The 26,908-nt window shown below is 44.1% G+C and overlaps 1 protein-coding gene across 2 annotated transcripts; it reads left to right on the top strand.

Moving 5' to 3' along the window:
- Positions 1-10,147: 10,147 nt before the first annotated feature.
- On the top strand, positions 10,148-26,842 carry IVNS1ABP (influenza virus NS1A binding protein). Of its 2 annotated transcripts, none has more exons than XM_056497704.1 (15): positions 10,148-10,598; positions 16,052-16,278; positions 17,481-17,607; positions 17,915-18,084; positions 18,173-18,248; positions 18,926-19,099; positions 19,459-19,584; positions 20,959-21,066; positions 23,104-23,230; positions 23,747-23,971; positions 24,051-24,172; positions 24,340-24,466; positions 24,548-24,679; positions 24,812-24,985; positions 25,418-26,842. In XM_056497704.1, exons 3-15 carry the CDS (start codon positions 17,497-17,499, stop codon positions 25,669-25,671), a joined length of 1,926 nt encoding a protein of 641 aa, XP_056353679.1. In that variant the 5' UTR covers positions 10,148-10,598; positions 16,052-16,278; positions 17,481-17,496; the 3' UTR covers positions 25,672-26,842. The 2 variants fall into 2 exon arrangements, with proteins under 2 accessions (XP_056353679.1, XP_056353680.1); XM_056497705.1 differs by lacking the exon at positions 10,148-10,598 and adding an exon at positions 15,314-15,609.
- The last annotated feature ends 66 nt before the right edge of the window (positions 26,843-26,908 follow it).

Genomic DNA, 26,908 nt, shown 5'->3' with positions numbered 1-26,908 from the left:
GCTCTGGCTCTGCTGGGAGATGCTGTGATCACAAATGGGACAATACACACATGCCCAAATGCTCCTCCTTGGGACCATGGCAGAGACCCAGGACAGGAATGAGAGGATGTTACTTCAGGAGAGCACAGAGCTCCCTTTGGAGGCACAGCCAGTCCAGGCTAGATCCCTGCACAGAAGTCAGAGCAAGGTTCAAAAGCAAGTACGTGGAGACCAGGTTGTTACAGTTCTGAAACACCACAGAGAGGCCAAGGAAAAGCTGGGTTTAGTCATCAGTGGTTGTTTTGCTGATCCAGCTGGGATTACACAAGGTACTCCAATGAGAATTTCAGTTGCACCCTCTACCTATGTTTATTATATTTTTTGTCTTACCCACTTTCATAGGCCTTAATATTTAATTGACTATAAAGGAACACGATTCCAAAAAGTGAGAGTGCAGCCTGTGTTTCTCAATTTTTCCCACTGCTGCTAACATTAATTTGTTTCACTATTGCTTAAATAAGACAATTCTAATACCTTCAATATGAACTTTAGATGTATATAATCGGGTATACATCTCCCATATTCTATAACATCATATCAATACAGACTATAACTCAATTTCTCAGCACAACTCTCTTAGCATATGAAGACTTAATATTTTGCCCAAATCTCCAGTTCTCAGGAAAACTTACTGCTTTTTCTCTTTGGTGTTGAAAAGCAAAACTGATTGAAAGTGTATTTTTAAAAAGCCAGTGGGAAGTTAAAAAGAGAAGTCACACAAATGACTCGTGGTCCTGGAAACAGCTGTGCTGCTTTTGGTGACAAAGGGCTGAGCTTAGGCCTTATATAACTCCAGGAAAATCAATATGCAGCAAACGTGCTGAGCCAGAAAGGAATCTGAGGCTAAATTTTAAAAATCATCCAGGCTGTCTCCTCTCACATCTTTAAATGGGGGTTCTTTGTCCCCTAAATACCTTATTTGCTGTCATAAGTGATGTGTTGGCAGTAGATTGGGTCACTTGTAGCTGACAGGTTCAGCATTAATCACTGCTGTATCTTGAATGCTTAACAAAATGAGGAGTATGTTGATCCACAAAAAGTTGCCAAAATCCAAGCTGAACTCTGCCTAATGGCAGAGATAAAAAGGGCTGCACAGTACAGCTGTACCATTCCCCTCCAGAGATCCAGAGTCTCCAGAGATCTCTGCAAGTCCTCACAAAACTGTTCTTTCCACACCTCAAAAATACCCAGGAAACCAGAGCAGGAATCCTGAGTCTCTTTAAGTCACAAATTCTATTTGATACCAAATATACCAAAATACCAAAATTTGCTCCATTCTTCCTTTGTAACTCAAATCAATGATGTGGCCTTTTTGAGCCTCAGCTTCTTGAGCTGCAAAACGAGGCTTATAAATCTCTCCAAGTTGCTGTGAGGCTACAATCATTCATTTTGGTGATGGGATCAGAGATTACAGTGGGGAAAATTTAAAGAAAAGTAACTATAGTAGAATTCCAAATAACAACAGGGCACAATCCTGATTCACTCATAAAAACAAAGTGACCACAAAACCAAGAGGGATTCAGGTTTCACTTACAGCTTTCAAACTGGAGTTTATAAATGGTTCTGCCATTTCCCCTTTCCTATCAAACACATTCAGATACCCTTCATATATATGTAAAAGGAAAGACGAGGCACCCCACAAAAGCATCACAAGGCAAAGACACTGAAGATTGTTCTATCTACTGAAGAGTTGCTAATTTATCACCTTGGGGTTTGCCAAGTGGCATAAAAGCAGACAATGGAAATTACTAAGGAAAGGATATTGAGAACACAAGCCATAAATGAATCAGAGGCAAAAAATTCAAGAGATGAATTCTTCATCCCTTGAATTTTCCCTCTTCATCTTCAAGAGAGGAAGAGATATTAGCCATTTTGGGGGAAAGCAAGTCAACATTCTCAGTTTCTTTTCAGAACTTTGGGTCTCAGCAATACAAAGCAGACTGATATAAAATGAACATCTGTTTTGTGTCCTGTAGTGCCTACCAGAATTGATAAAAGTTGAATATATATTCTATCTTTTGGAGTGGCTGTGTGACTTTTTGGGTATGTGTGTATTATCTGAACACAGTTGGTGAAAAATCACTAATGCCTTTTTCTCTTTTCCCTAAATACATATAATTCCTAATACTGGAGATCTGCATTGTAAAACTGTAAGTAAAACATGCTGCAATTACCTGAGTCATTTGGTTCAAATCAACTCGGAGATGAATGAAGTAAATGCTCCTGCAGTCAATTATTTCCCACAGCACCATACTGGGCCAGTTCTTGTTCTAGCCAACTTTAAAAGTAAACATGCCTTTAACTCTGACAGGCATAGGAACTTGCTGTTGACTGGTAGGGATGGATGGCTGCAGAGCTTTGAAGCTGGAACACAACACTATCACACACCAGTAATTGTCTTGGCACCACAAACATTTACATATCAGCATGCTACACACTCTTCATTTTATGTGTGACAACAAAATAACAGAGAACTTCATGTGAGGGTCAATGCAGAGTATTTCACCTTAATAAAAAATGAGTTTATTGTTTAACTTCCTTTCCTGACTATCCTGATATGTACAACATGTTAAAAGGGCACAATGAAACACACAGGTACCTATATATTAAAGAAATAAGCTGGGCATTTCCCCACAGTGTTTGGACAGCTAACAGCACTATTAATACTCCAGTGTAACACGAGGCAGCCTGTTGTGGTTCTCCCTCTCTGTGCTAAAAGGACGGAGCCAAAAAGTGAGATGCATGACCTTATGGTGGAATTTGCAGTCCTGAGGAGAGCAGATGACATTGCATGTGTGTCAAATACTCTTGTTGCATCTAGTCCATCCCCATTGGCAGCCATCATGCTGAAATTTGAAATCTCTCCAGACCTTTTGTCCCCTCTCAAGGCTGGGCAGTAATTCAGATACTGGAAGGGACACTGGTGCTGCAGGAAAAGTATTTCCCACTTCAAATGTGTTCCTTTACACTTTCCCCCTGTGCTGCTCTACCTTCCATAACCCTTCCAGTGCTCATCCTGTTTGCACTCATGTGCATATCTTCAAAGTGCACTGCATTTTCATTATGATGTTCTGTGACTGCATTACAAGGTGTTGCAACTTGAGGTTGCTCCTGTGCAGTTACTGTTTCTTATTGATATAAAAAAATGCATGGACTAGGTCTAAAATAAAACCACTTCGTTCCTGTTTACTTGTATTTAAATTGAATATTCTTATTAAGGAGAAACTTGCAATTACTCCTGTCCTTCTACTTTAATGATGACGATATCCTTAGCATAAGCAGGTCATGCTACAGATATTATACACGAATCTCTCCCACTTAAATTGCCAGAGATTTGCTCAAATTAGCATTGCAACTAGAAGCTCCCAGCAGAATATGAAAGAGGAGCTGGAAGCAGTGACGTGCTCTGTTTTCAAAGCCAGCATGCACACAGAGCAGCCTCAGCTGCCCCGGCTCTCCTTTTACCCAACCATTAAAGCGAATCCTGCTGCAACAGGGAGTAAAATAAAGTTGTTCTCACATTCCTTAAACAGCCCCTGTCCCCCATTTCCCTTCTGGTGAGCCCTAGCCTCTTCCAGGCTCCAAGGAGAGCAGGCACAGGCAGTTACCTCCCTGCACCGAGGAGGAGAGGTAGGCACTGAAGATCCAGCCCCCACACAGATCTTGTGAGGGAGCACTTGAGTTGAAGCAGTTCAGATAAAAATCACAGGTAATTCTGTAACCTGCCCTTAAATAGCATTCACATTATATGCTTTCTGCTGCAGCTCCATCTCTTTACTCCCTCCCAGGTACCATGGATCATCCCACATATCAGACCATATGCTGCACTTGCAGAAGTCCCACAAAAATTCTGATGAGTGCAGACTGCCCTGATCTTCCTTTCACCATATTCTCTCTAGATTGAAGAGCTGGAAAACTTCATTTCTGTCAGCAATGCCAGTCCTTGTACTTCGGTGGTGTTCGTCAAGTCAGACAGCTCTCTCCATGCTGTCCACTCAGCCATGGAAACAAACACCGCTGAAAACTGAAAAATAAATATGAAATAGTTATCTTCTCCTATGCATTTCCATGCTGCAGAATTAATTTACATATAGCTCTGAGGTCTTCGAACAGAAAGTGTTACAGAAATGCAATGTATTGTGAGTTATGTGAAAGAAATAATTTCAACACAAATTCTACCTTCAGTTGAAAGATCTCATTTCCATGGAAGCTTTCCTCAGCCCTATCAAAACTTACAATCTACGACAAGCTGGGTGTGGCACTCACCAATGCCTCTGGAAACAAATCACACCAATAAAATTCACTTGTCCCAAATGGTAAACATAACCTCCCCCAGTGCTGAATGTCCTCCTGACGTTGGTGAAATCAGAGGACCCATGTGTCATAAGGTTATTTTTTCAGACACTGTCAAGCTGCAGCACGATATAGAGTGAGCACACAACTTCAATAAATTTGTGTTCTTTGGAATAAATTATGAGATTGAAGATTAATTAATTTCTCTTTATCAAGAAACAGCACAGTTCATCTTTGGCTTTCTCCTGTGCTCATTGGAAAACCAACCCTCAAGTCTGGGTTCTCATTAACCTGCCTTCATGCTAGCAGGGTTATACAGTGGGAACAGCTTTCCTTTCATGAGACATAAAGGTTCTTCTTACATTTTTCTTCTCTTTTTAAAATTAAGTTACTCTTAACATTACTATGGCTAGAACATATAAGAGTATAAGTGACATCAAATCTATTCTTCTGCTTGTGCAGAGATTACAAATGCACAAACTCTTAAATAATTTTGTCCTCATCGCTTATGACATTAGTATTAATTTAAAAAGCAAAATTGAAGGATGCTAGGTTCTTCCATAAAAGCAGAAGTAAGAGTTTTGTTTGAAATAAAAAGCCCCACAACAGGAGCTATGGACCTCTCAGTATAAATATTCAGTCATTTTCTGGAACACTTTCTGAGCAATGACAGAACAGATTGTTTCATTCTCTTTTACTTTCCCAGCAGAGCAGCTAAATCCCTACGTGGTCACCCTTTATGTTATTTTAAAAGCTCACCTGTCTCTCAGCAGGAAGGACAGGCAGTGTGTCCATCACAGCCACGGGGTGTGTGGGAGCAGCCTGTCCCCCAGGCTATTGGTGCCTCCAGCCATTGCTACACTGTGTTCACCTGTTCCTAATCACAGCCATCCCTTAATGACCACAGCAGGGATAGAGGAGGCTGAAGAACACACTGTTGGCAAGGAGCAGCCTCTTCCAGCTGTAGTGGCCTAACAGCAATCCCTGATGCTTCATCACAAGAGGCTGGGATTTACACAACTCCCTTTCCTTCTCTGGCGTGACCCAGCACAGCTCTTCTTTGGGATAGAGGCAATCAGGTCTCTGTTCGTTTGTCTTCCAGAGATTTCCCACTGTTACCATTCTTAATTAACATTCTGATTTTTCACTAGGACCATGAGTGAAAGCAATGATGCAGCTTCAGAGGGAGAAAATTAAAAAGAAGAAAAAGCAAACTGGGTAGAGCCAGCAAACACTTAGTGAATGCAGCTCCAAGGACAAATAGTACAAAGCTCTTACTTGCGTGCACAGTCAGAAGCTGGCACAGAGCTGAGGGGTCAAGAAGGCAAACAATTCAAGTGCAAAGTGTTTTATTGTAGCCCTCTGCACAGGATGTTTCAGCCAAAGAAACTACTGTCCTTGTGGAAGCAAGAAAGACATACAGGTATATGAAACGAGTCAGCGTTTTTGTAATGTACAACTAGAATATATTTGCAAATATCACTGTCCAGCAACCATAAATTAATATAGCTGTAAAGCTTTTAATTTTAACTAGGCTTCCAGTCCTAAAGAACCTATAACAAAATTTCAAGTTCTATAGGAAAGCCACAAACTAGAGAATTTTTTAAAGGCTTATTCCTGATCAGGAGGTCTTGAACATACATGCAAAGACAAAAGGATCAGACTTTAGTCCAGTCTCCTTAAAATCATAGAATCCCAGAACGGTTTGGGTTGGAAGGGATGTTAAAATCTCACCTTGTTCCAGCCCCTGCCATGGGCAGGGACACCTTCCACTAGCCCATGTTGCTCCAAACCCTGTCCAACCTGGCCTTGGACACTTTCCAGGGATGGGGCGCTCACAAACATGCCGCCACAAAAATTTGGAATCAGATCTGAATATCAACTTTGGATTTGTTTGCTCCAAGAATGATGACAGGACAGGTACTGCTTTGTGAACACACCCATACTTCTGAACTGATGTTACACCTGGGTTAAATACTGTCCCAGGCCAAGGAAAAATGACTTGTAATATAAATAAAGGTGGTATCTCCATGCCCAGAATGGATCTGCTGACAGTTGCTTGGGGAGAATTGTCGAAAGAGTTACAAAAGCTGTAATTTTTCTGAAATTTTAACTGTTTTCTCTGTGCAATATATATCTGCAGCTGGGAGTTCACATGAGTCTTCATCCCAAAAGCTGTATCTTTGAGATGGAAAGATTGATCCTCCAAGGACAGACAGTCAGAAGAAGGGGGTTTTTTATGACCTTAACTGTGGCTCTATCAGAATCCTCTGAACGTTTCCTATGGACTTCATCCAGCTGAATTAATTAAGGAGACTCCTGTTTGCTTAATGGAAATGAGACAAGACATAATTTATAGCCTTGGTGCGGCAGTCTCTGGCTTTCTGTCCAACACAAATCAAAGATGGTGACTGTGGTGGAAGAATGGTGTCTCCTGAAATGAAGGAGGGAAGTTGTTTACATTGCTCAAGAAAGACGAGCAGAGATTTGATAGAGAACCTGTCATTAAAATGTCAGGCCACGGCTATTAAACTTGTATCTTTTAATACTCCTTCATAGTGTTTATAAATGTCCTACATTCTTTGCTCCTGTGTAAAGAATTTATCCAAGACTTTCACTGCTTTGCCATGGGGAAGGAAAGGCGATGAACTGCCCTGCTCAAAGTAGCTCTTATCAGCCAGGCAGATGGCAAATGATGTGCCAGAATGTACAGGGAAGAGTCCAGCATGGACCATTAATCCCAACCCAGCCCAAACACCATTAAAATGTCACTGCTAAGGACCTGAGAGCCAAGGTACTGACAAAACATGTTCTACACAAGTACTTCTGCAACTGGAATGAATTATCGAAAACCCTTCCAAAGTGCAAGAAGCAAAAGACATGGAATGAGTAGATTGGTGTAAGTGATAATTACACAGAACACAAGCAAACTTCAATTGCCACACGTATCTCTCTATATATATTTTTTAAATACATGCATGATAAAAGATATTGAACTAAATTGCATTCAGTTTCACAAAACATTCTGTTCATTCATAAATACAATTTTCTATTTAAAACAAGAGCAGCGATTGGATTCTCTAGCTGGTGGTGCTGTGCTGCACTGAGCTGTGATAATCTGTATCCACAGAGAAACACTACGTGACTCTGAATTTAAAGACATTTTGTAGAGCAGCTTACAAAGAAAAAAAAAGGCCTTATTCTCACTTCTAGGAGTGACATGTTTTATCTATACTTCCTCCATTTTTAGTGTAGCAATCCAAGCCACATATTTTGCTCTAACCAAACACAGTATTTTCCCCTCTCAGGTGGTTTTAATGACACAGCTCTGTAGGAAGCAGAGTTTGATGTTATAACATTAAGCCTTTGCAATACCCATAGACATCAGATCAGATGGACATGGTGGAGACCAGCAGAAGAGCCACATCAGGGACATCTACGAACCCCTGGCTTAGGGGGAACACACCATTTGGATGACAAGAGGGCTTTCCAGGCATTAGACTGTAGTTTCCATGGTAGGAGACAACAAGATGCAGAACATCCAGAGCCTTCAAAAGCATAACAATTAGTTCTAGTTCAGCTCACAGTAACTCATTCACTTGGTATCAACTCAATCCACCAGTCCCTCTCCATAACGTGTTCTTCCTTGCAAATTAATTAAGATTTAGCACAAGTTGCATTGGGAAGTGTTGCAAAGTTTCTAGCCATTTGAAATGAAGGCTTTTGCATGCCACAGAAGTACCCTCCATCATCATAAGATCTCATCCAGAGTAAGGCTGTTTTAATGATTTAAAATAATTTCATGTTGATTACACAGCAAGGAGTGGAGGAAAAAAAAATGCTTTTATTTGAGTGGGAGTAAGTTTGTGTCATCAGAACACAATTGGGCCAAGGAGAGCTGAGCTCCTGGCCTAGCCCTGCTCTGCAAAATTCCAAAAGTGTTGCTCTGTCACGGGGATCCATGGGAAAAGAACTGGAACACTCATCTGCTAACTGTGCTGTACGGAAGCTGCTGCTCCTGCTCTCTGATGTCACATGTGGTGGCTGACAATGAAAATCCATGGTGATTCATAAAGGCATCTCCATTCCTAAGAAAACTGGAAGAGCAGCTTGCGTAATCTTGAGATTTACTTAATTAAGTAACTTCCCAGCACCGTTCTATTTGATCATCATTCCTTTACCTTCCTCTCCCTCCCACAGCTTTGCCTTTGATTAACACAGCCCTGATAAGAAACTTCATTCAAAAAGAAAGCTGAGAGAAGTGGGAAGACAGCCCTGAGGTGTGGCTGGTGATTGAAAAACTGAAAAGAGGCAGTAAGAATGTCTCAGAGAGGTGGGAAATTGGGATTATCCAGGCAAGGTGAGAAGCTGGAGAGGGCTCAGCTGCAGCTGAGATATATGTGCAGGTAGGGAATATACCTATAGCTTAATGCCTCTGCCTGCTTCTGATGAGACAAGATAATTCTTTTCAGTGTTTTAAAGCACTTTCTGCGTGAAACTTCAGAATGGCCCAACTACAGTGTTTTGAGACATGCTGCTCCACTGAGATCCTTTAAGAGTTTTGGAGAAATGGGTACATTTTAAATTACAAAATATCATGTACATTGCACAGCTGAGACACTGAAGGTGTATCTAATGTAATTGACAGGTTTCCTATTTCCTGATCTATTTCCTGACTAAGACAGCCTCTGAATCCGGAGGAAGCAGTCAGGGAAGTTGCACACTGCCTTCCAGGTGACCTTGGCTCTTTAAATCAGGAAGCAAACAAGGATCTTCAGACTTCACCCGGCCCATGGATTATTTATGATGATCTTGCAGCAGCTCTCAGGCCCAGCCGTGAATCAGGAGCTTGCATGCAAACACATAACTAACAGACAGGGCTTCAAATACTCGTTGTTTATCAGCAGGGATATTTAAAAATTAATTTCCCTGGAAAGACTGAATTTATCCTGAAGAGTGTCTGAGTATATTTCTCATCCAGCTGGGAAAATGTCGTTCCCAGAGGGATTCCAGGATGATGGGGTGAGGTGGAATGGAGCTGTCACAGCCTCACACAGAGGGCAAGCTGCCACGGAGAGTTTTCAACATTAAACATGTATTTTTTGGTCAAACATATGATGCCTTGAACTACAGCCCAGATTGATGAGGAGTCGTGGCTGAGGGAGTGTTATGGCTGAGGGGCTATTACGGCTGCGGGAGTGTTGTGGCTGATGGGGAGCCATGGCTGAGGGCATCAAACGGGTGAGGGAGAGTGGTGGCTGAGGGGGTGTTATGGCTGAGGAGGAGTAATGACCGAGGGAGACCTGTAGCAGAGGTGCTGGCATGGCTGAGGGAGAGTTATGGCTGAGGGAGTCAGGGCTAAAAGAGAGTCATGGCTGAGGGAGAGTCATGGCCGAGGGAAGAGTCATGGCCGAGGGAAGAGTCATGGCTGAGGGAGTCAGGGCTAAAAGAGTCATGGCTGAGGGAAGAGTCATGGCTGAGGGAAGAGTCATGGCTGAGGGAGTCAGGGCTAAGGGAGAGTCATGGCTGAGGGAAGAGTCGTGGCTGAGGGGGTCAGGGCCAAGGGAGAGTCATGGCTGAGGGAAGAGTCGTGGCTGAGGGGGTCAGGGCCAAGGGAGAGTCATGGCTGAGGGAAGAGTCGTGGCAGAGTCGTGGCTAAGGGACTCAGGGCTAAGGGAGTCAGGGCTGAGGGAAGAGTCATGGCTGAGGGAGTCACGGCCGGGCGGATCTCATGGCTGAAGAGGTGTCGTGCCTGAGGAGAACACGCAGCGCCAGGTCTGAAAAACAAAGGCTACGGAACCACTGCACTCGTGGCTGTGCGCTCCCAGCAACGCTCGCTGCAGCAGCCGGTACCGGCACCAACGAGCAGTGCCGGCCCGACCGCCGCCTCAGCCCCCAGCGGCACGGCGCCGCTTCCCGCCGCCCTGAGGCGGAGGGGCCGCGGAAGGCGGGGCGGCCGGACTCGTTTCGCCGCCGAGCGGAGCCGACCGCGGCCGCCCCAGCACCGCCTCCTCCCCTCCCCGCTCTCCTCCCGCCTCGAGGGGGCGGAGGGTCCGGGGTGCAGCGCTGTGCGTGTGCCCGCAGCTCCCGTGGCCGTGCTTCCGCGCTCCGCTCCCGCCGCCCTCACTCGCAGTGCCGCGCTCTCCGCTCCCTCTGTTCCTCCGCTGCCCCTTCCCAGCCAGCCGGGGCTGCGCCTGCCAGTCTTCTTCCCCCGCATTCTGGAGGCTCCCAATATGTTCAGCGCCGTCCGCGCTCAGAGGCACCAGGTACGGCGGGGGGGCCGGGCAGGGGCCGTGCGGCCGCGCTTTGTTCGGCGCTGGGGAGCGGGCTGAGGCGGCGGGCCCCCCGCGCTGGGGGAACCGGAGCTCCTGCGGCCCCGCGGCGCTTTGTTGCTTGTTCGGGGCCCGCTTTCTTGGGCCGCGGAGTTGCCCGCATGGCTGGAGGGCGTGAGGCCGCTCCCTCGGTGCCGGGGGAGCGGGCGGGCCCCGGCGGCCGGCGGGTGCGGTGTAGCCCCCGGCCGGGAATTCCCGGGTTCCCCGTGTGTTGGGATGCGGGGCCAAGGTCAGCGCTGCCTCTCCGAGCGCCACGCTGCAGGCGCGGAGCGGCATCTTCTGAACCCGTACCCTGGGGGGAAGGGGGGAAAAGAGTCGCGGGAATGCCGGATTTTGAAGGAAATAACCTCTCGGGGATGAGCAACGTGTGCTCATAGCTGGTTGCCAATGTCATGACCCTTCCTGTCCTCTCTACCAGTTCTAGGAAGTGGGAGATAATAAAGCAAAAACAGTAGCTGTCAGCCCACATTAGTGCTTCTGGGGAAAGCTGATGAGGGTGAATGACCAGAGCGGTTCGTTTTTTGTTTTTTAGATTTTTTTGCGGGGTGGCTGGTGAAGTGTATGGTGTTTTCTACCTGAATGCACCAATTTCCAGTGTTTTTTAGAATTTTCAGAGACGCTTCAAGCTAGAAAATGCCTTTGCATTGGCACTTTTGCTGTTCCTTCACCCAGCATTCCCACAGAAAATAAAACCTGAATTGAGTATAATTTCATGCAGGGTATTAAAATATTGACAGTGAGAGGCGAATCATCCGAGTTATTTCCTGAGGAGATGGGTGGTGATAGACTAATGGAAATACAGTCTCATGTCACTCCTTATTTGTGTGGTTTGCAAAGGGAGGACTTTTTTTTTCGTTTTTTGCAGTGATGGGTGTGTAGACATCACATTTATTCTCTTCTGTCAGTGAGCTAGAAAATAAGAAAGCAAGCAGGATGTGGTGCTTTGATGGTGAGGTTGGTTTAATTTTAGAAAGCAGATTCTGTAGCCACAAGCCTAACTCCTGGAGCACAGGATGCAAGAGTCAGGGAATACTTTCCATTTAGGAAGATGTGTGTTAGCTGCTGTAATTAAGTCTAATTTTGTTTTCATCAGCTTGAGTTCTTAAGGAGCAGGAGATGGTATAAAAGGCAAAAACTGCCCAGAATGAGGGTGGAAGGCAAGGAGGACATACAAACAAAAATCACTGATTTTGTTGTGTGACAGATGTTTGGAGAACTGTGGGAGGTGTGTGTTAGTAGAAAAAAATAAACCCGGGGGGTGGGGAAAGGCAAGGAAAAAACTCAGATTTTAGTAGAATGAATGTGAGTCAGAATATTGAAAAAGATATATAGATAAGGACTTTGACTACAACAGCAAAAGTATAAAGTGGTAAAGGCAGAAGCAGTGAGAAAAGGGAACTAATGACCAGAGCTAGGGCTTAGAAGTGTGGGAGGCCAGTCCTGAAAGCCAGTGCTGAATGAGCAGCCAGAGTGTTACAGCTGAGGGTTGTCACTGGAACAGCAGTAACATTCAAGCATGAAGCCTGCTGCTTATAAATTTTTAAAATCTGCATGCATAAATGTGTTTGGAAGAGCTCTCTGGGCTTGCTCTCTGTAGAGGGCAGTCCAAGCATTGCATCTTCCGGGGTTGCCTGTAAGAAATTTTGAGAAATATCCACAGTATTCTCTCCACAGTCCTTCCTCTTCAGTTCCTAACCAGTGATAGCAAATATTCTGTCTTCCCCCTCTCTCTCTCCTCACTGTTAGCATGGGAGCATGGCTGAGGTTGATGTGCACTGAAATCATCATAGTTATCAGTGAGACTAAATCTTTAGTGGAAAGCAACAGAAAAGTGAATAAACAAAATAAAATTGTTGTAGATTCTGAGTCTTACTTTAGATTACTGGTATAAAGAGGTTGAGCCTCTTTAGTGGTGTAAAGTATATTGATAAATGTCTTGGTCTTTGGTGTTTTTCCCAGATGCGAACTCAGACTTGAAAAGATGATGTGTTCTTACAATAAATAAATGCTAATGTCTAAAAAATGTTTTGAGGACATTTGGTTTTATTTTCTGATACAGATAATGGACTGTGAGCAGTCGTAGGTGTGACCTACATTTCTTCTGAGCTGGGCTGTCACAAGCCAGAAAGCTCTGACTGGGTGTTAAATTCCATTTTTGTTTCACATGTGTCAGTCAAGTGTCAATCAAAGTATTGACTTTAAATCAAAGATATCGAATATCTCCCCCAAAGTAATGCTTTACCTGTGAGTTGAAGAAGTAATACCTTAATTTGACTAAAAGGTTCGTGCAGAATTGGCACAGCAAATACTGCATGTGGAAAATGGGCTGTATTAAAGATGAGTGGTCCCTTTGTTGTTGGGTCATGGGCAAGGTGATTTCTGCCTCTGGGGCTTGGTGGTCACCTGAGACCACAGCTCCTTCAAGAGGCTCTGCAGGGGAGAGGCCTAGGGCAGCACTGAGGATCTCTGTGTATCAGTATCATTGCTGTTTAGGGGAGTTTTCTTAGATGTACCTTTACATGGGCACACAGTGAAATAGAGGAGTTTAAGAGGAGGGAATCTCCCTTCTGGAAGTCAGGATGTGCAGCTGGTTTATTTCTGTATTATGAGCTGGAATTTGCTCATGGTCCAGTGGTACATGCACATGGCAAAGGAAAATCTCAGTCTGTGCACAACATGAGGTATTCAGGAAACACAGTTACTACAACACAGTTGTGTTTAAAATCGAGCAGCTGGGCAGACATTTGAGTCCTGGTATTCCTGTGCCTGGGAACAGCCAGGGTGCTGGAACACACCATGTGGATGTTCTGTGGCTTCAGGCCTGCTCTTGATCCAAGGGAGTCTCCAGCCCCAGCACCAGTATCAGTTCTTACTCTTAAAACTACAACAAAAATCCAGAGTTTACAGATTGATCTTTATTTTTTTGCATCATTTTCAAAGGAAGTGCAGGGAATAGCTGCTCTCAAGTAGGAGTTTTCTCCAATGAAATGTGTTATTCCCATTCTGGGATGATAATTCTGTAGCTTTAATGTGTTTAAAGAAATGCATTTGGATGGAGCTTGAACAGTCATTGTATCAGGGGCACCAGGCTTTACCTGGCTGACAGCCATCTGGGAACATCTCACTTGATGTAAAAAAATTTCAAAATCCTGGATAATTTAAAAGTCACTGAGTTCTTGAGCCGAGCTAAAAGGGAATATAAGCAAGGAGGGGAAAGTACTGACAAAGTGATTTTGATTTTTAAAATTAATTTAAAGGAAAGAGCTTGTTTGCAGTACCTATTTATAACCTTTAAGAATAGGCCGTGTTCTTGACTTTGCAGTGAATTTTGGCTGATAGTTTGGGTATTCTAGCAGTAGTACTCTAAACCAAAATATGGGAAGTTGTGAATCTTCTTGTTCTATTTAATGCTGTTTTGGGTAATAATATTAGCCATGACACACACAACAGCGTTGAAACTCTGTGGCAGTAATTAAGATATTCAAATTCCTAGATACTCAGATTGGACAATACCATTGGGGACATCTGCATGGGATTGGTGTCTCAAACAAAGGAGGACTTTAACAGACAAATCTTCCATTTCAATCCAGAACTATTTTGGATGACCTTCTTACGTCTTCAAGGTCCCAAGCAAGTATGTGTGGCAGAGTTAGAATACTGGAAATAAAACTGATGTGTTACAGCAGAATGTGGCAACACACGCCCAGGGATGTAAACTGAGCGAGGCGATTGTGGGATTTAGTTAGAATAGTTTGATTAGTGTTCTGTGACTTGAAATGTTTTGGTTGTGGTGAATCTTTAGGGAAGGTGTGGACACCAGGCTGTTGGGTTCTGTTTTGAGAAGTTTGCTTGCTTTAAAAATCACAGTGATTATGCCAGTTGTACCAACAGAGGAAATGTTGACTGCCAAATGCCTAATTAAATGATATGTGTTAAACAGAGTTTGTCAGATTCTTAACTTGCCTGTAGGATTACAAAAAAATATACCTTAATTTATTATTATATAATCTCACCTATATATGAGATTTTTTTTCCCAGCAAAGCAGACTGGCGCTGCAGTGTGTTGAAGGAAGTTGTGTCCAGGGGTGCCCCTGCAGAGCCCCACATTCCGGGTTGCTGCATTCCTGGCACTCTGCTGTGCTCGGGAGCAGGTGTTCCCTTCTCCCGGCTGTGGGCTGTGCCTGCTCCAGCAGCCCAGCTCAGCAAGAGCTCGCTCTGCTGGCTGGAACATTCTGTGTGCCCGCTGTGGGAATGGAGGCAGTGTCCTGTGCAGCTGGTCCTTGGTGGGATAATGCCCCCTGCTGCTCCCAGGAATCCCTGCTGGGCTGCCTGGGCACCAGGCAGGTGCTGCTCCTGCCAAAGTCCCCTCTGGGCTGAGTGCTGCCCATGCACCAGGGTCGCAAGGTTCTCTTCCCTGCAATGGAGGGGCCACTTTTAGTTTTTGACAAGGAGAAATGAGCTGCACCTATTTTTAGGAAACCCAGTTCCCAACGTGCCATTTATTCTGTAGATAAAAATATAGCATTGGAACTGAAGTGATTGATATTTTCCTGAGGTGGCACCAGGGTCATGGAAAGTTCCAGAGTGAGTGTTTGTTGCCTGTTCCCTCCCTGCTGCTGCTGCTCCTCCTCTTCTCCCCTCCCCAAAAAATCCTGGCATAAAGAGCCCACCAGCATGTAAATTCCTAGCAAAGCCATCCCAGTCTGCACTGCCAGTGCAGAGCTCATCCAGAACCCAACAGATTGTTCCCAGCTTGGCAGAGACATTTTTTACCAAAGAAAGCTGTCGTACAGATAGTGATTCCTGACTTGATAAATCTTTCTGGAAGAAGCAGAGACTGGAGACATGCCCAGTCATTTCAGACATGTCCTTAATCCATCTTCAGACAAATTTAGGCATTCGGTAGAAGAAGGTTATAAGTAGACGAGCACAAGAAGAGCCAAAGGTAGGAGGCTTGTGGATTGGGTGCTTTTAGAAAATGGAATAATTTCTGTTGTGTTATGTTTGAGTTACCTACTTGTGGAAGCAGTAATGATAATAGGACATGCTGAAGGTCAGAGTTGGTAAGGGATTGGCTAAAAATGGGATTCACCTCCTCTAACTTTTTCTCTAAGCATTAATTTAGCCCTTTTCTTGTCTCCTGGGGTATAATGATGATGTGATTGATCTTGTGTTTGGCATGAAAACATGTTGGTGTCAATATGGAATTTTTCAGGCTGCTTGCTTTTTATGCAAAACAAACAAAAAAACAAAACAGAAAAAAACCCCCAAACTTATTTGTGAAGAAAAACTTGTTAGTTTGGGTCAGGACCATGAATCAAGTTTTATGTGAAGTACATGGCAGCGCTATCTATTGTCCTTACTTGATACCTTCTCCTTTATTGCAGGTTATGATGCATGATTATCACAGAAGAAATTCATGTCTATAGCTCAGAAGGACTATATTACATCATCTTCAAGCCTGATAGTTTTGGAATCCATATTGCAGCTGCAAACACACGTCTGCTTTTGCATTTCCAAAAACATCTTCCCTGTCAGGAGATCCTGAAACTCAAGTGCTCTAACACAGTGATACCATTGGGCTATTTTAAATTTACAGTCATATATTTGCTTGGTAAGTTGTACCATTAATTGTATATGCAGTAGTTAATACTTCTGCTGAAATTATGCAAATCTAAAATCTTGGTGTCTTTTTTTTTTTTTAATAAAACACAACAAATGGATGCTTGTAAGTAAGATTATTTAGGGTTGGATACTCGCAGTAGTAAGTGAATTTAAAATCGATGAATTAACACTGGAAGCACTTTGTAGGAGCCTTGGTATTTTTGTTACTGATTTTTGCAGTCCACTTTTTCTGGTTCAGACTTTTCTTATTTAGTCTGATCTTCAGAATTTTATTAAACTTGAGATTGAAATGTACATTGTTGCTGGTAACATTAATAGCATCCCACATATACTCTAAGATTTTTAAAGTAACTGTACTTCTGTGTATGTTTGCAGCTCAAACTTACAAATCTGATTTTTTTTTTTTTTTTTTAAATACTATTTCAAATTCATTAGGTCACCTAAGGGTAATAGTTTTGTATTCTTAATTAGCTTCTTATTTGGAAAGTGGTTAACTAAAAAAGAATCAATTAAAGGAGTTATAGAAGAGTTTCCACATAAAAAAATTAAAGTTTCCTGAAGTTATATTTCCAGTCTTAGACTCTCCCTGAGGTGGTATCTTTGTATATGGCTGAGGTCTTCAGAGGAAGTTGTTTTAGCTTTGAGATGACTTAAAATACATGATTGTTGTTCAGAATTTATTAAATTCTCTCTGTTTTGTTGGTCATAATTTTCTTTCATGACTTCCGGCTGCTCTAAAATACTGAGTCATTACTCATAAAATTAAACAGAAAATGTTTCTCTATCTATTCTGTTTCACAAGCTACTTAAAATTCTCAGTTCTTATTTTTCAGTGTAGCTGGGTTTCATGTGTGCAAAAAATGCAGCTGGACCAGGATGGTAGGGAGTGGAAAGTGGTGATGAGTAATGTTAGCTGGGGTTGGATCTACCAAAAGAGATCTTTAGGGAGGGGAATCCATGTAATCCAGTGGCTCCCAGCTTGCTCCCACAGAGCTGGCATAGATTCAGCCTGTGGTTGTGAGCCCAGTACCTGCTGAAGTGATGAGGATGCATTAAAAGTTGTGGCCTTAATCCCTGAAAATCATTAATCCATTAATGCCTCTGCATGTTTGTTTGCAAACAGTGTGTTGCTAGTACTGCTGTACTGAAGCAAAATGCTGTTTGTGTAACCTTTGCCCATTGCACGTGCAGCCAGACCAACACCAAAATGATTCCCAACGGATATTTGATGTTTGAGGATGAGAACTTCATCGAGTCATCTGTTGCCAAACTCAATGCCTTACGAAAGAGCGGCCAGTTCTGCGACGTCCGCCTCCAGGTACCTGTGCCTGGGGGGATCTGGGGGTTACACCATGGAGAGCTGTTGCCTCACTGAATGGGAGATGTGGGATTTTAGAAGCCTGTTTTTCTGAAAAATGCATACTAAAGAAAAACCAAATGAGGTGTGCTTTGAGGGATGTGATGTTAACTTTCAGCTGGAGACTGTTGATTTGAAAAATTGATTTGAGCTGTGGCACTTACCTGAGTGAGCCTTCATATTGTGAAAATATGGTAATTACAAAATAAAGGTAATTACTGAAAATCCTCACCAGCACATGGGCTTCTTGTTTGTGTTTGATGTGAAGGTATGTGGACATGAGATGCTGGCGCACCGAGCCGTGCTGGCGTGCTGCAGCCCCTACCTGTTTGAAATCTTCAACACTGACAGCGACTGTCATGGGGTTTCCCATGTGAAATTTGATGATCTCAACCCAGAAGCTGTTGAAGTTCTGCTGAATTATGCCTATACTGCTCAGTAAGTAGTTCTCACAGTAATTAGAGAGAGGATAGACTTTGATTTGAATAATCAGAATAATAGAGGTAAATTTCTCTCTTTTTAATAGGTTAAAAGCTGATAAAGAGCTGGTGAAAGATGTATACTCTGCAGCAAAGAAGTTGAAGATGGAGAGGGTTAAGCAGGTACGGTTCTCAGCTCTTCTGGAAGCCCATTCTACCTTCTCAGGCTGACAGCATTGCACCTTTTGGTGTTAGTTAACCCAAACCTGATGCTTCTGTGGAAGAAGTGCTCAGCATGAAGCTGCTGTAGATGTTCCTTAGCACTATATTAATTTAGTGCCAGCTGGATGTGTTGCTTCCAATTGAGGTGTCTTGGTGCCAGGGTGTTCCCTGAAGTTACATTTTGTATTTGTGCACCTGTGTAAGAAAACCAGCTTTGAATCTTGGCTGATTCCTTACCTTCAGATCTATGGCACAAGTGCTGTGCTTGGTTGTGTTTACAAACCTGTAAATCTGTCAGAGAAAGAATAATTCACACCCTCCCGAATATAAATTTGGTAGTGCTTGACTTTGGAAATACTCTTGGCCACAAATAGGGGTACCCTTTACAAGGGAATTGGGATTATTAGCTCACCTGACTATGTAGTTTTGAATAGGTAGAAAAGCGTGGGGTCAGTGTAGATGTCAGTAGGTTTTTTATGTCTGACTTTTTAATTTCGGATGTGCATATTCCTGTGGAAGGCAACAGTCCTGTCAGTACTCTGCAGTTAGAAAACAGTTGCTGCTTTATGTGAGGATAGATAATTTAAATGTATAAAAACTACCTGCTTGGACACTAAGCTGCAGCTGTTTGTTGCCAGGTTTGTGGTGACTATTTGCTCTCCAAGATGGACGTGCAGAGCTGCATCTCGTACCGGAACTTTGCCAGCAGCATGGGAGACTCTCGGTTGTTGAACAAGATCGATGGCTACATTCAGGAACACCTTGTAGAGATTTCAGAACAGGAGGAATTTCTCAAGCTCCCACGCTTAAAGGTTAGCTTAAGTTTGTATCCTTCTGGTACAGGATTTCCAAGAAGCAACCTGAGGAGCAACTAGGATTTCATTCCCTTTTGGGCACAGGAAAACTTGGTGTACTGACTGCTGTCAACAATTCTGGATCTTTGTCCTGTTCTCACTGTTGTGAACCTTAACTGTAGGGAACACGTGCTGTCACCCTTTCCAGGTGTAAAAGGTGATTGTATTTAAATGTGCTTCCTAATTCCATAGCCTGAAAGCTCCTTGTGGTGTTTTCTGGTTCTGTGGTAAAGAGGGAGTTATGCTTACTATGTAAAGTGCAGCATGCTGCAGGGTAATTCCTAGAGAGTAAATAATCTTTTCTGTTCTCCCTCAAGCTTGAAATAATGCTGGAAGAAAATGTTGGCCTACCCAGCAATGGCAAATTGTACACAAAGGTAATCAACTGGGTACAGCGCAGCATCTGGGAGAATGGAGGCAGCCTGGAAGATCTAATGGAAGAGGTTAGTCTTTAAGAAAATGGGATTTTGGGATTAAATATTTTAAAAACCCAAAAAAGCCAATATGAAGGATGATCCCTTTTTTTTTCTTTTTTTTTTTTCTGTTCACTTTTTTAACTATGACCCTAAAGAATTTAAATTTTGCTGTAGGTACCCCTAAGCTGAGAAACTGGGGGGGTGTTCAGGTGAGCTGAATGCACTGTTCAGTCTGGTCTTCACTTCCTTTTTGCTCCCTGTTGCTGTATAGTAGCCTCAGAGTGGCCTGTATCTGCTTTAGTTTGGGGAGGTGGTACTGAGACTTGCCGTAGATTGGTGATGTTTTCCTTTGCAGGTTTTGCTTGTAAATGCACAGTAGGTAAAAGCTTCTAATGGTTGTTCCTCCCCATTGGTTTATCTCCCCATAGGTTTATTAACAAAACTAGGATACCAAGGCTGAAGAACCAAGAAGAGCCTCAAGTGTATTGACACGTACAGAAGCAGCAGTCCTGCCCCAGTGCTCCTAAGAAAATCCGCTGTGGGCAGAGAACGATCATGATGATTTAATGGTGTTTACTTACTCCTTTACAGGATGCATTATTTTGAAACTTGTGTGTTGTTAAATGGCTTTTCTCATGAATACTAATGGTAGATGTAGCCTCGGCAGTGTTTTAATGGCAAAATTAGTGGGGAGACAAAATTTTTAATTGGCTCCAGCAAACAGACTTTACCTAATCTTGTGAAATTCTTCAAAATTTTCCAAGTCTGCTATTACAAGAATGAAAGATCCCCAGAAACACTTGTCTAGGCAAAAGTACATGTTGATGCTGTCGTATAATCTCAAGTGTGTATTTCCTCTTGGAGAAACTCATTTAAAAGCTTTGATCATGTTGAAATTAAGATGCGTTTCATTGAAACAGCTGCATCTGATTTCAGTGGTGGACAACTGTTTCTTCCAGAACTTAAATTTGTGTTGTCTTCCCTCATTCCCATACCTTTCTTTTAGAATCCACTGTTGGCTTCTCTTGGCCTTTTTTGATGGAGATAAATATGTGTATTTTTTATAGCAGAAAACTTGTGTGCAGGGATAAGGAAAATGCTTGCATGAGATTGTGAATTTGTGTAACTCTGCAAATTAATGTGCCTTTTGCTTGTCTAATGTTTCTGTGCTGGGAAAACAGCAGAAGCCCATGGAAAACGAAGATTTCTCTCAAGCTGAGAAAGTAAGGAACCTTCACCCCCTGTTTGAAGATTGCCACCATGACATCTGCTTCCTTTTAGTTTTGCCACTGTGCAAGCTTGAGATGAGCTGACGAGCAGTGTGGTGTCTGGGGTAATGTGCCTGTAGCTGAGGAGCACAGAGACAGCAGCCACATGGGTGTTCTGTTGTTGTTTTTGCAGGTGCAAACGCTGTACTACTCAGCTGATCACAAGCTGCTTGATGGAAATCTGCTAGATGGACAGGCTGAGGTGTATGGCAGTGATGATGACCACATTCAGTTTGTGCAGGTACAAATTGCAGTCAGTCTCAGGTAACCCTAGGTAGACTGGAGCAGTTTACAGCACACCTGAAGTCCTGTGTTCTGCTGGCAGAGAAGGCAGCAGGTGCTGTAGTAGAGAAATGGACAATGAGAAGGTGTCTGACTGGGAGCTGCTGCAGGCCATGGTGTGCTCTCAGCTTCTGTCTCTTTGGCAGGCTGGGCTGACTCTCAGCCTTTGCAAACAGAGTGCTCTAATTCTGACTTCAAAATCAATCCTGGCTGTTAGAAGAAAGAAGAGGCAGACAAGCACTCAGCTGCAGGAAGTCATGTGAGACCTAGTAGAGTTCCCAGAGACTGTAGAGAAACATGGACTGCTTGGCTTGCAGTGAGGAATGTGTCTGATAAATTTGGGCCCAGAAAAGGTTTCCAGATCCAAGTTCTAATCCTTCAGCTGCCAGCATTCGCTTCTTTTGTTCAGCTGCACTGGTGGTGTAGCTGCCAAATCTCTCTGATGCTTTGATTGAGTGCAAATCACTCCTGTGCTTTTTGAGAGGGTTTTTTTATGGTTTCATTTTTTTTTATTTCTTAACAGCTATAAACCTTCTGAACTCCAGAAAACCATGTGGCTTAGTACAAACACAGGCTAAGATAGAAAGAATAAAAAAGGACTAACAGTTGTAAATTGTCAGTTGCTTTATACAAATGAATTTGGTTTAAATTTATAATTTTGAAACAAATACATTGTAACATTTTATAACAGTGAAACATGTTCATAAAAAATGTTTCCTTCATGAAGTTTTTAGCTAATGTGTAAAACACTGTCCATCCCAGTGTGGATTTTTAGAAGTAAAATAAGATGAAAAGAAAAAGCCAGCTAATTTTCCAGTTTCTTAATTGCTTTTAGAAAGCCTTCATGGGGTTTCCCACCTCTGGATACCACTTGTAATCTTAGAAGCAGAGAGGTGAATGTTAAGTTCATTTTCAGAAATAAGACCAGGACTTCTCAATGTTTTTCTACAAATCCTTTCTGATACCCTAAACAGTTGAGAGAACTAACACTAAGAAACTCATAGAAGGCCAGTCCTGGAAAAATTGCAACTTTTACATTTTTAAATTACAAAACTTTGTATTTTCTGTTGCTGTCAAGGCAATTTAAAGATAAGAGCATAAGTGGTTAATTGGATGAAGGTTCAGAAATAACAAAAATGCTCTCTACAATTGTGCTGGTTGTCTCAGTGAGCTGAGTTTAGCAATCCAGTTCCTCTGTGTGAGGTTATCGAGTTAGGTGAGGTGTTTCAGAAGTCTTGTGACAGTTTCCATGGAGATCAGGCTCTAGGGAACTGTGCATGCATCACAGTCTTGGGACTGTGGTCTTAAACTCTGCTGCTGAACAGAATAGACAGCATGGTAACTTCCTGTGCTTCAGGAAGAGCCTCCACAACTCAGCCAACTGCTGAAACTGGAATTTTTGAGCTTTTTCTTAATAGAGCAAAATAATGTAAACTACAGTATAAATTTAATTTGAGATGGAAAGAAAGCAGAAATCTTTTGTTAGTGGGAAGTATCAAGGGAGTAAAATCCAAGAAACAGCTAATCTGAGCAAAGAAAAGAATTGAGGTGAAATTAGTTTTTCTTCAGGAAATGAATAGTTAATTCACTTGCCAACAGCATTATGTAATTAGCTCAGGTTCCAGAAGCAGAGCTTGAGAGTGAAACTCCTGTGTGGTAGCTCAGTTCTCTCCAGCTGCATGTAGGTCTTGCTTACATTTGTAAATTCTGCTAGAAGTGCACACTTACTTCAGGGGTTTGCAGTCCAGCACCAGCAGTATGAAGCTGCAGTCACAGGATAAAGTGAGTTCCAGGAGAAAAGTGTAGGGTGGTTTTTGGCCACTGTTGCTGGGCAGGCAAGATGTTCTGCTGAAAATATAGGTGTGCTATAAATGCTGCTCTGCGGAGGCGGTAGAGGAGTGTGCTCTGGAGTAGCTACACAGTGCCTCAGAGAAGCAGAGGTTGAAGGAGCTGTAGTCTCTGGCTAGGTTTCTGTAGCTACCTTTTGATTTTGCAGAAGAGACCACCACGTGAGAATGATCACAAGCAGATCAGTAGCAGCTCCTCTGGAAGTCTTTCTCCAAATGCTACTGTTCAGAGTCCTAAACACGAGTGGAAAATCATTGCTTCAGAGAAGACTTCGAGTGAGTAACGGGCAGGGGTTGTCTAACAGATGTGTCTGGTCTAGGGTACCTGCCACCTTCTGCTCCCTGATTTCCTTCACATCTCTGAGGAATGCTGAGGTGTTTTTTCTTATTGATTATACAAGTCAAGTAATTTGTAGGGTGCTTCTGATATACTTCTGATAACCTGGGCCAAACTGGGGTCACATAGATCTCAGTTCCTTATCAAATAAATCCATGGTGTGTCACCATTTTCCCAGAAAATCCAAAGGAGAACAGGCAGTCCATGGTTAATTAACAGAGCTCTGTGTGTGCAAGGAGACTCCCAGCACTTGTTTCAAGTTGCTGTCACGTGAACTTTGAGTAGTCTTTTAGTATCTAAAGCATAGTTGTCAGTAACTAACACTTCTAACACTTGGAAACAGTAACTTTAAAAAATGAAGTTTCTTCTGCACAGCCGGCAGAGCCCTTTTGGCATCCAGCTCAGTCCCCTTGAGGTGGCAGCGTGCTGACGGTGGCGGTGTGCTGTCCCCGCAGGTAACACGTACCTGTGCCTGGCCGTGCTGGACGGGGTGCTGTGCGTCATCTTCCTGCACGGCCGCAACAGCCCGCAGAGCTCCCCCTCGAGCACCCCGCGGCTGCTGAAGAGCCTGAGCTTCGAGCTGCAGCCCAGCGACCTCATCGAGAAGCCCATGTCCCCCATGCAGTACGCGCGCTCGGGGCTGGGCACGGCCGAGCTGCACGGCAAGCTGATCGCCGCGGGTGAGCGGGGCGGGGCCACCGGGCTGGGCTGGGCTGGGCTGGTGCCTCTGAACTGGGGCCAGTAACCTCTCGCTTGCAGGGGGCTACAACAGGGAGGAGTGCCTGCGCACCGTGGAGTGCTACGACCCCGAGAAGGACACCTGGACGTTCATCGCACCCATGAGGACGCCGAGGGCCCGGTTCCAGATGGCAGTGCTGATGGTGTGTGGGTTGGGCAGCGAGTCTGTGGGACCCTGCCTGGGCTGAGCTGAACAGGGACCACTGAGCAGGATGCTCTAGAAGTTGTTTCTCTGTAGTTCCGTGGTTACCTGAGCGCTCTCGAGCTGACTGCTGTGCTGAGAGGTGACGGTGTTGGTTTGTTCTCTCAGGGGCAGCTGTATGTCGTGGGTGGGTCAAACGGCCACTCGGATGACTTGAGCTGTGGGGAGATGTACGAGCCTGAGATCGATGACTGGACCCCTGTTCCGGAGCTGAGGACCAACCGCTGCAACGCAGGTGAGGCCTCTGCAGCGCCCAGACTGGGGCTGGAAACTCAGCCACTTCCTACTCACTGGCCATTCTTTCCTGTGCCAACAGGAGTGTGTGCCCTGAATGGAAAGCTGTACATTGTGGGTGGTTCTGATCCCTATGGCCAGAAAGGACTGAAGAACTGTGATGTGTTTGATCCTGTGACAAAGGCTTGGACGAGCTGTGCTCCCCTTAACATCCGTAAGTTTAAGGAGCTGGGCAGGGATGGGGAGAAAAGGGCAACTGCAGAACAGCACCAAACCAGAGACTACACCAAAGCAAAGCCCCTTTGACTGCTGTTGCTGGTGGCTGACTGTGCTGGCTTTGTTGCAGGGAGGCACCAGTCGGCTGTGTGTGAGCTGGGGGGGTACCTGTACATCATCGGCGGGGCCGAGTCGTGGAACTGCCTCAACAGCGTGGAGCGCTACAACCCCGAGAACAACACGTGGACCCTGATGGCGCCCATGAACGTGGCGCGGCGCGGCGCCGGCGCGGCCGTCCGTGACGGTAGGGCTGGGGCTGCTGCTGCTGCTGCCTCGGGGCCTCATGTTTGCTCTGCTGCCAGTAGGGTACAAAGCTCTGCTCCCTTTTGGCAGGAAACTATACAGTAGCAGCCTGGCTAAATGGCCAGTTTTAATTAAAAAGCAAAAAGCTCTTGGTTGTGGGGCATTCACCCCACCTCTTTCTTCTGAAAGTGTCACTGTGCAGCTTCTAGAGCTGCACCTGTTTGAATTTGGACTTTGCCCTTTGGACTCTGAATCAAATTCCCATCAGCTGTCATGGGCAGGAGACCCGAAGCACATGGTCTGTAAGTGCAGACCTTGATCAGGCCAAGGTCTGTGGCAGCACCTGGGGTCCCTCTGGGCTTTGTCCAGGCTCCCGGTGGGGACACAGGGCCAGCTGCTGCTGGGCAGTGAGCTGGCTCCTTTCCTCCCACAGGAAAGCTGTTTGTGGCTGGAGGGTTTGACGGCACGCACGCGGTGAACTGCGTGGAGATGTACGACCCTGCCAGGAACGAGTGGAAGATGATGGGCAGCATGACCACGCCCAGGAGCAACGCTGGCATCACCACCGTGGCCAACACCATTTATGCAGTGGGGGGCTTTGATGGCAACGAGTTCTTGAACACACTTGAGGTCTACAATCCAGAGTCAAACGAGTGGAGCCCCTACACCAAAATTTACAAGTTTTAAGTGAATTAAATTCCCTTTTCAAACTAACAGGCTTAGTGATGTAATTGTGTTTCAGTAGAGGTACACCTGTGAATAGGGGTGGGGAGGGCATAGATGTTGCCAACAGCAACACAGAGCTTTTGCATATTGCATATTAATGTGCTGTATATATTTGTTTTGGAAAAAATATTCAGATGAAGGTTTTTTTTGTGTATTTTAGAACTTTAAAGGTTTTGGTTTTGTTTTAAGATTTTGATGATAACGCAAGAGAAACTAGACTGGGCATATCATTTCAGGAGCTTCCCCCAGTGTTTGTCACTTTGCACATTGGATGACTTCCTGGAGGTGTGTTCTTGGGGCAGGAAGGGTAAGGTTTGTGGGGGATAATGTTTTTTTTTCTTTCATCAGGCCTTGGTTTCCTTCAGTAACTGGAACAATCTGTAACAAGAAGCCTTATTTAAATAGATATAATGGCTATTTTTTTTATTAAAAAAGCTGACATGCCTCTGCTAATACCTTATCTTTTACAATTGCCTTTTTATAACAGTTTTTATATACTCAGCAGAGTGTTTTGTCTCTTGAAATGCAAATGGCAGATAAATGGTTATTGAAACAAAGAGAGAGCCTTGGAGTTTCTCTAGAGCCCCAGTGGGACATTGGATTGCCCCCACAGGTGAGCTGCAATAATGTGAGTTAGTCTGCACCACTTTCCTTAGAGCTGCACAGGGTTTCTGGACATGACACACCCAGACTTCCTAGGGTGGGAAAAGGATTCTGGCTCCAAGTATTTTGAAGAGAAGGCAGAGTGTGCTTTCTGTACAGCAGTTTTGTTACTCTGGGTGAGCTGATCTTTGTACAACAGTTTGGGGAGGGGGTTCTCATGGGTTTTAAACTCTTGCCAGCTGGCAAAGAAAATGTGTTGTAGTACCTGTCTTAAGTTTATTTTTCTAATATTACCAGCTGGAAGTGTGATAGAACACAAATAACTTGATTTTGTATGTGCTCATAGTCCTGATTTAGTTCACTTTCTCTATTCCTATGGATCAGACATTGGGGTGGGATAACTTGGTGTCTAATGTGTAGTGCTGCACATCTAACTCTGGGTGCCAAAACTAGCACTGACTGCTTGCTGCTGCTGCAAACACATTAAAGGTACCTTTTGGGAAACCCTTGCACCACAGGCGTGCCCTGACCTGGCTCTGTGTCCTTTTCTTCAAGGAGGTGTCCAAAGAGGAGTCTGTGATACTAAAAGTGACGT

Source organism: Oenanthe melanoleuca, chromosome 8 (assembly GCF_029582105.1).
Source record: "Oenanthe melanoleuca isolate GR-GAL-2019-014 chromosome 8, OMel1.0, whole genome shotgun sequence".
NCBI lineage: Eukaryota > Metazoa > Chordata > Aves > Passeriformes > Muscicapidae > Oenanthe > Oenanthe melanoleuca.
This window is presented reverse-complemented; position numbering and strand designations above follow the sequence as displayed.

Bases quoted from the DNA above. Each gene is read 5' to 3' on its own strand.
- IVNS1ABP (XM_056497704.1), top strand. From the start codon at position 17,497: ATGATTCCCAACGGATATTTGATGTTTGAGGATGAGAACTTCATCGAG. The intron at 18,249-18,925 runs GTACGGTTCTCA...GTTTGTTGCCAG, and splicing joins AGATGGAGAGGGTTAAGCAG to GTTTGTGGTGACTATTTGCT. The intron at 24,680-24,811 runs GTAAGTTTAAGG...GCTTTGTTGCAG, and splicing joins CTGTGCTCCCCTTAACATCC to GGAGGCACCAGTCGGCTGTG.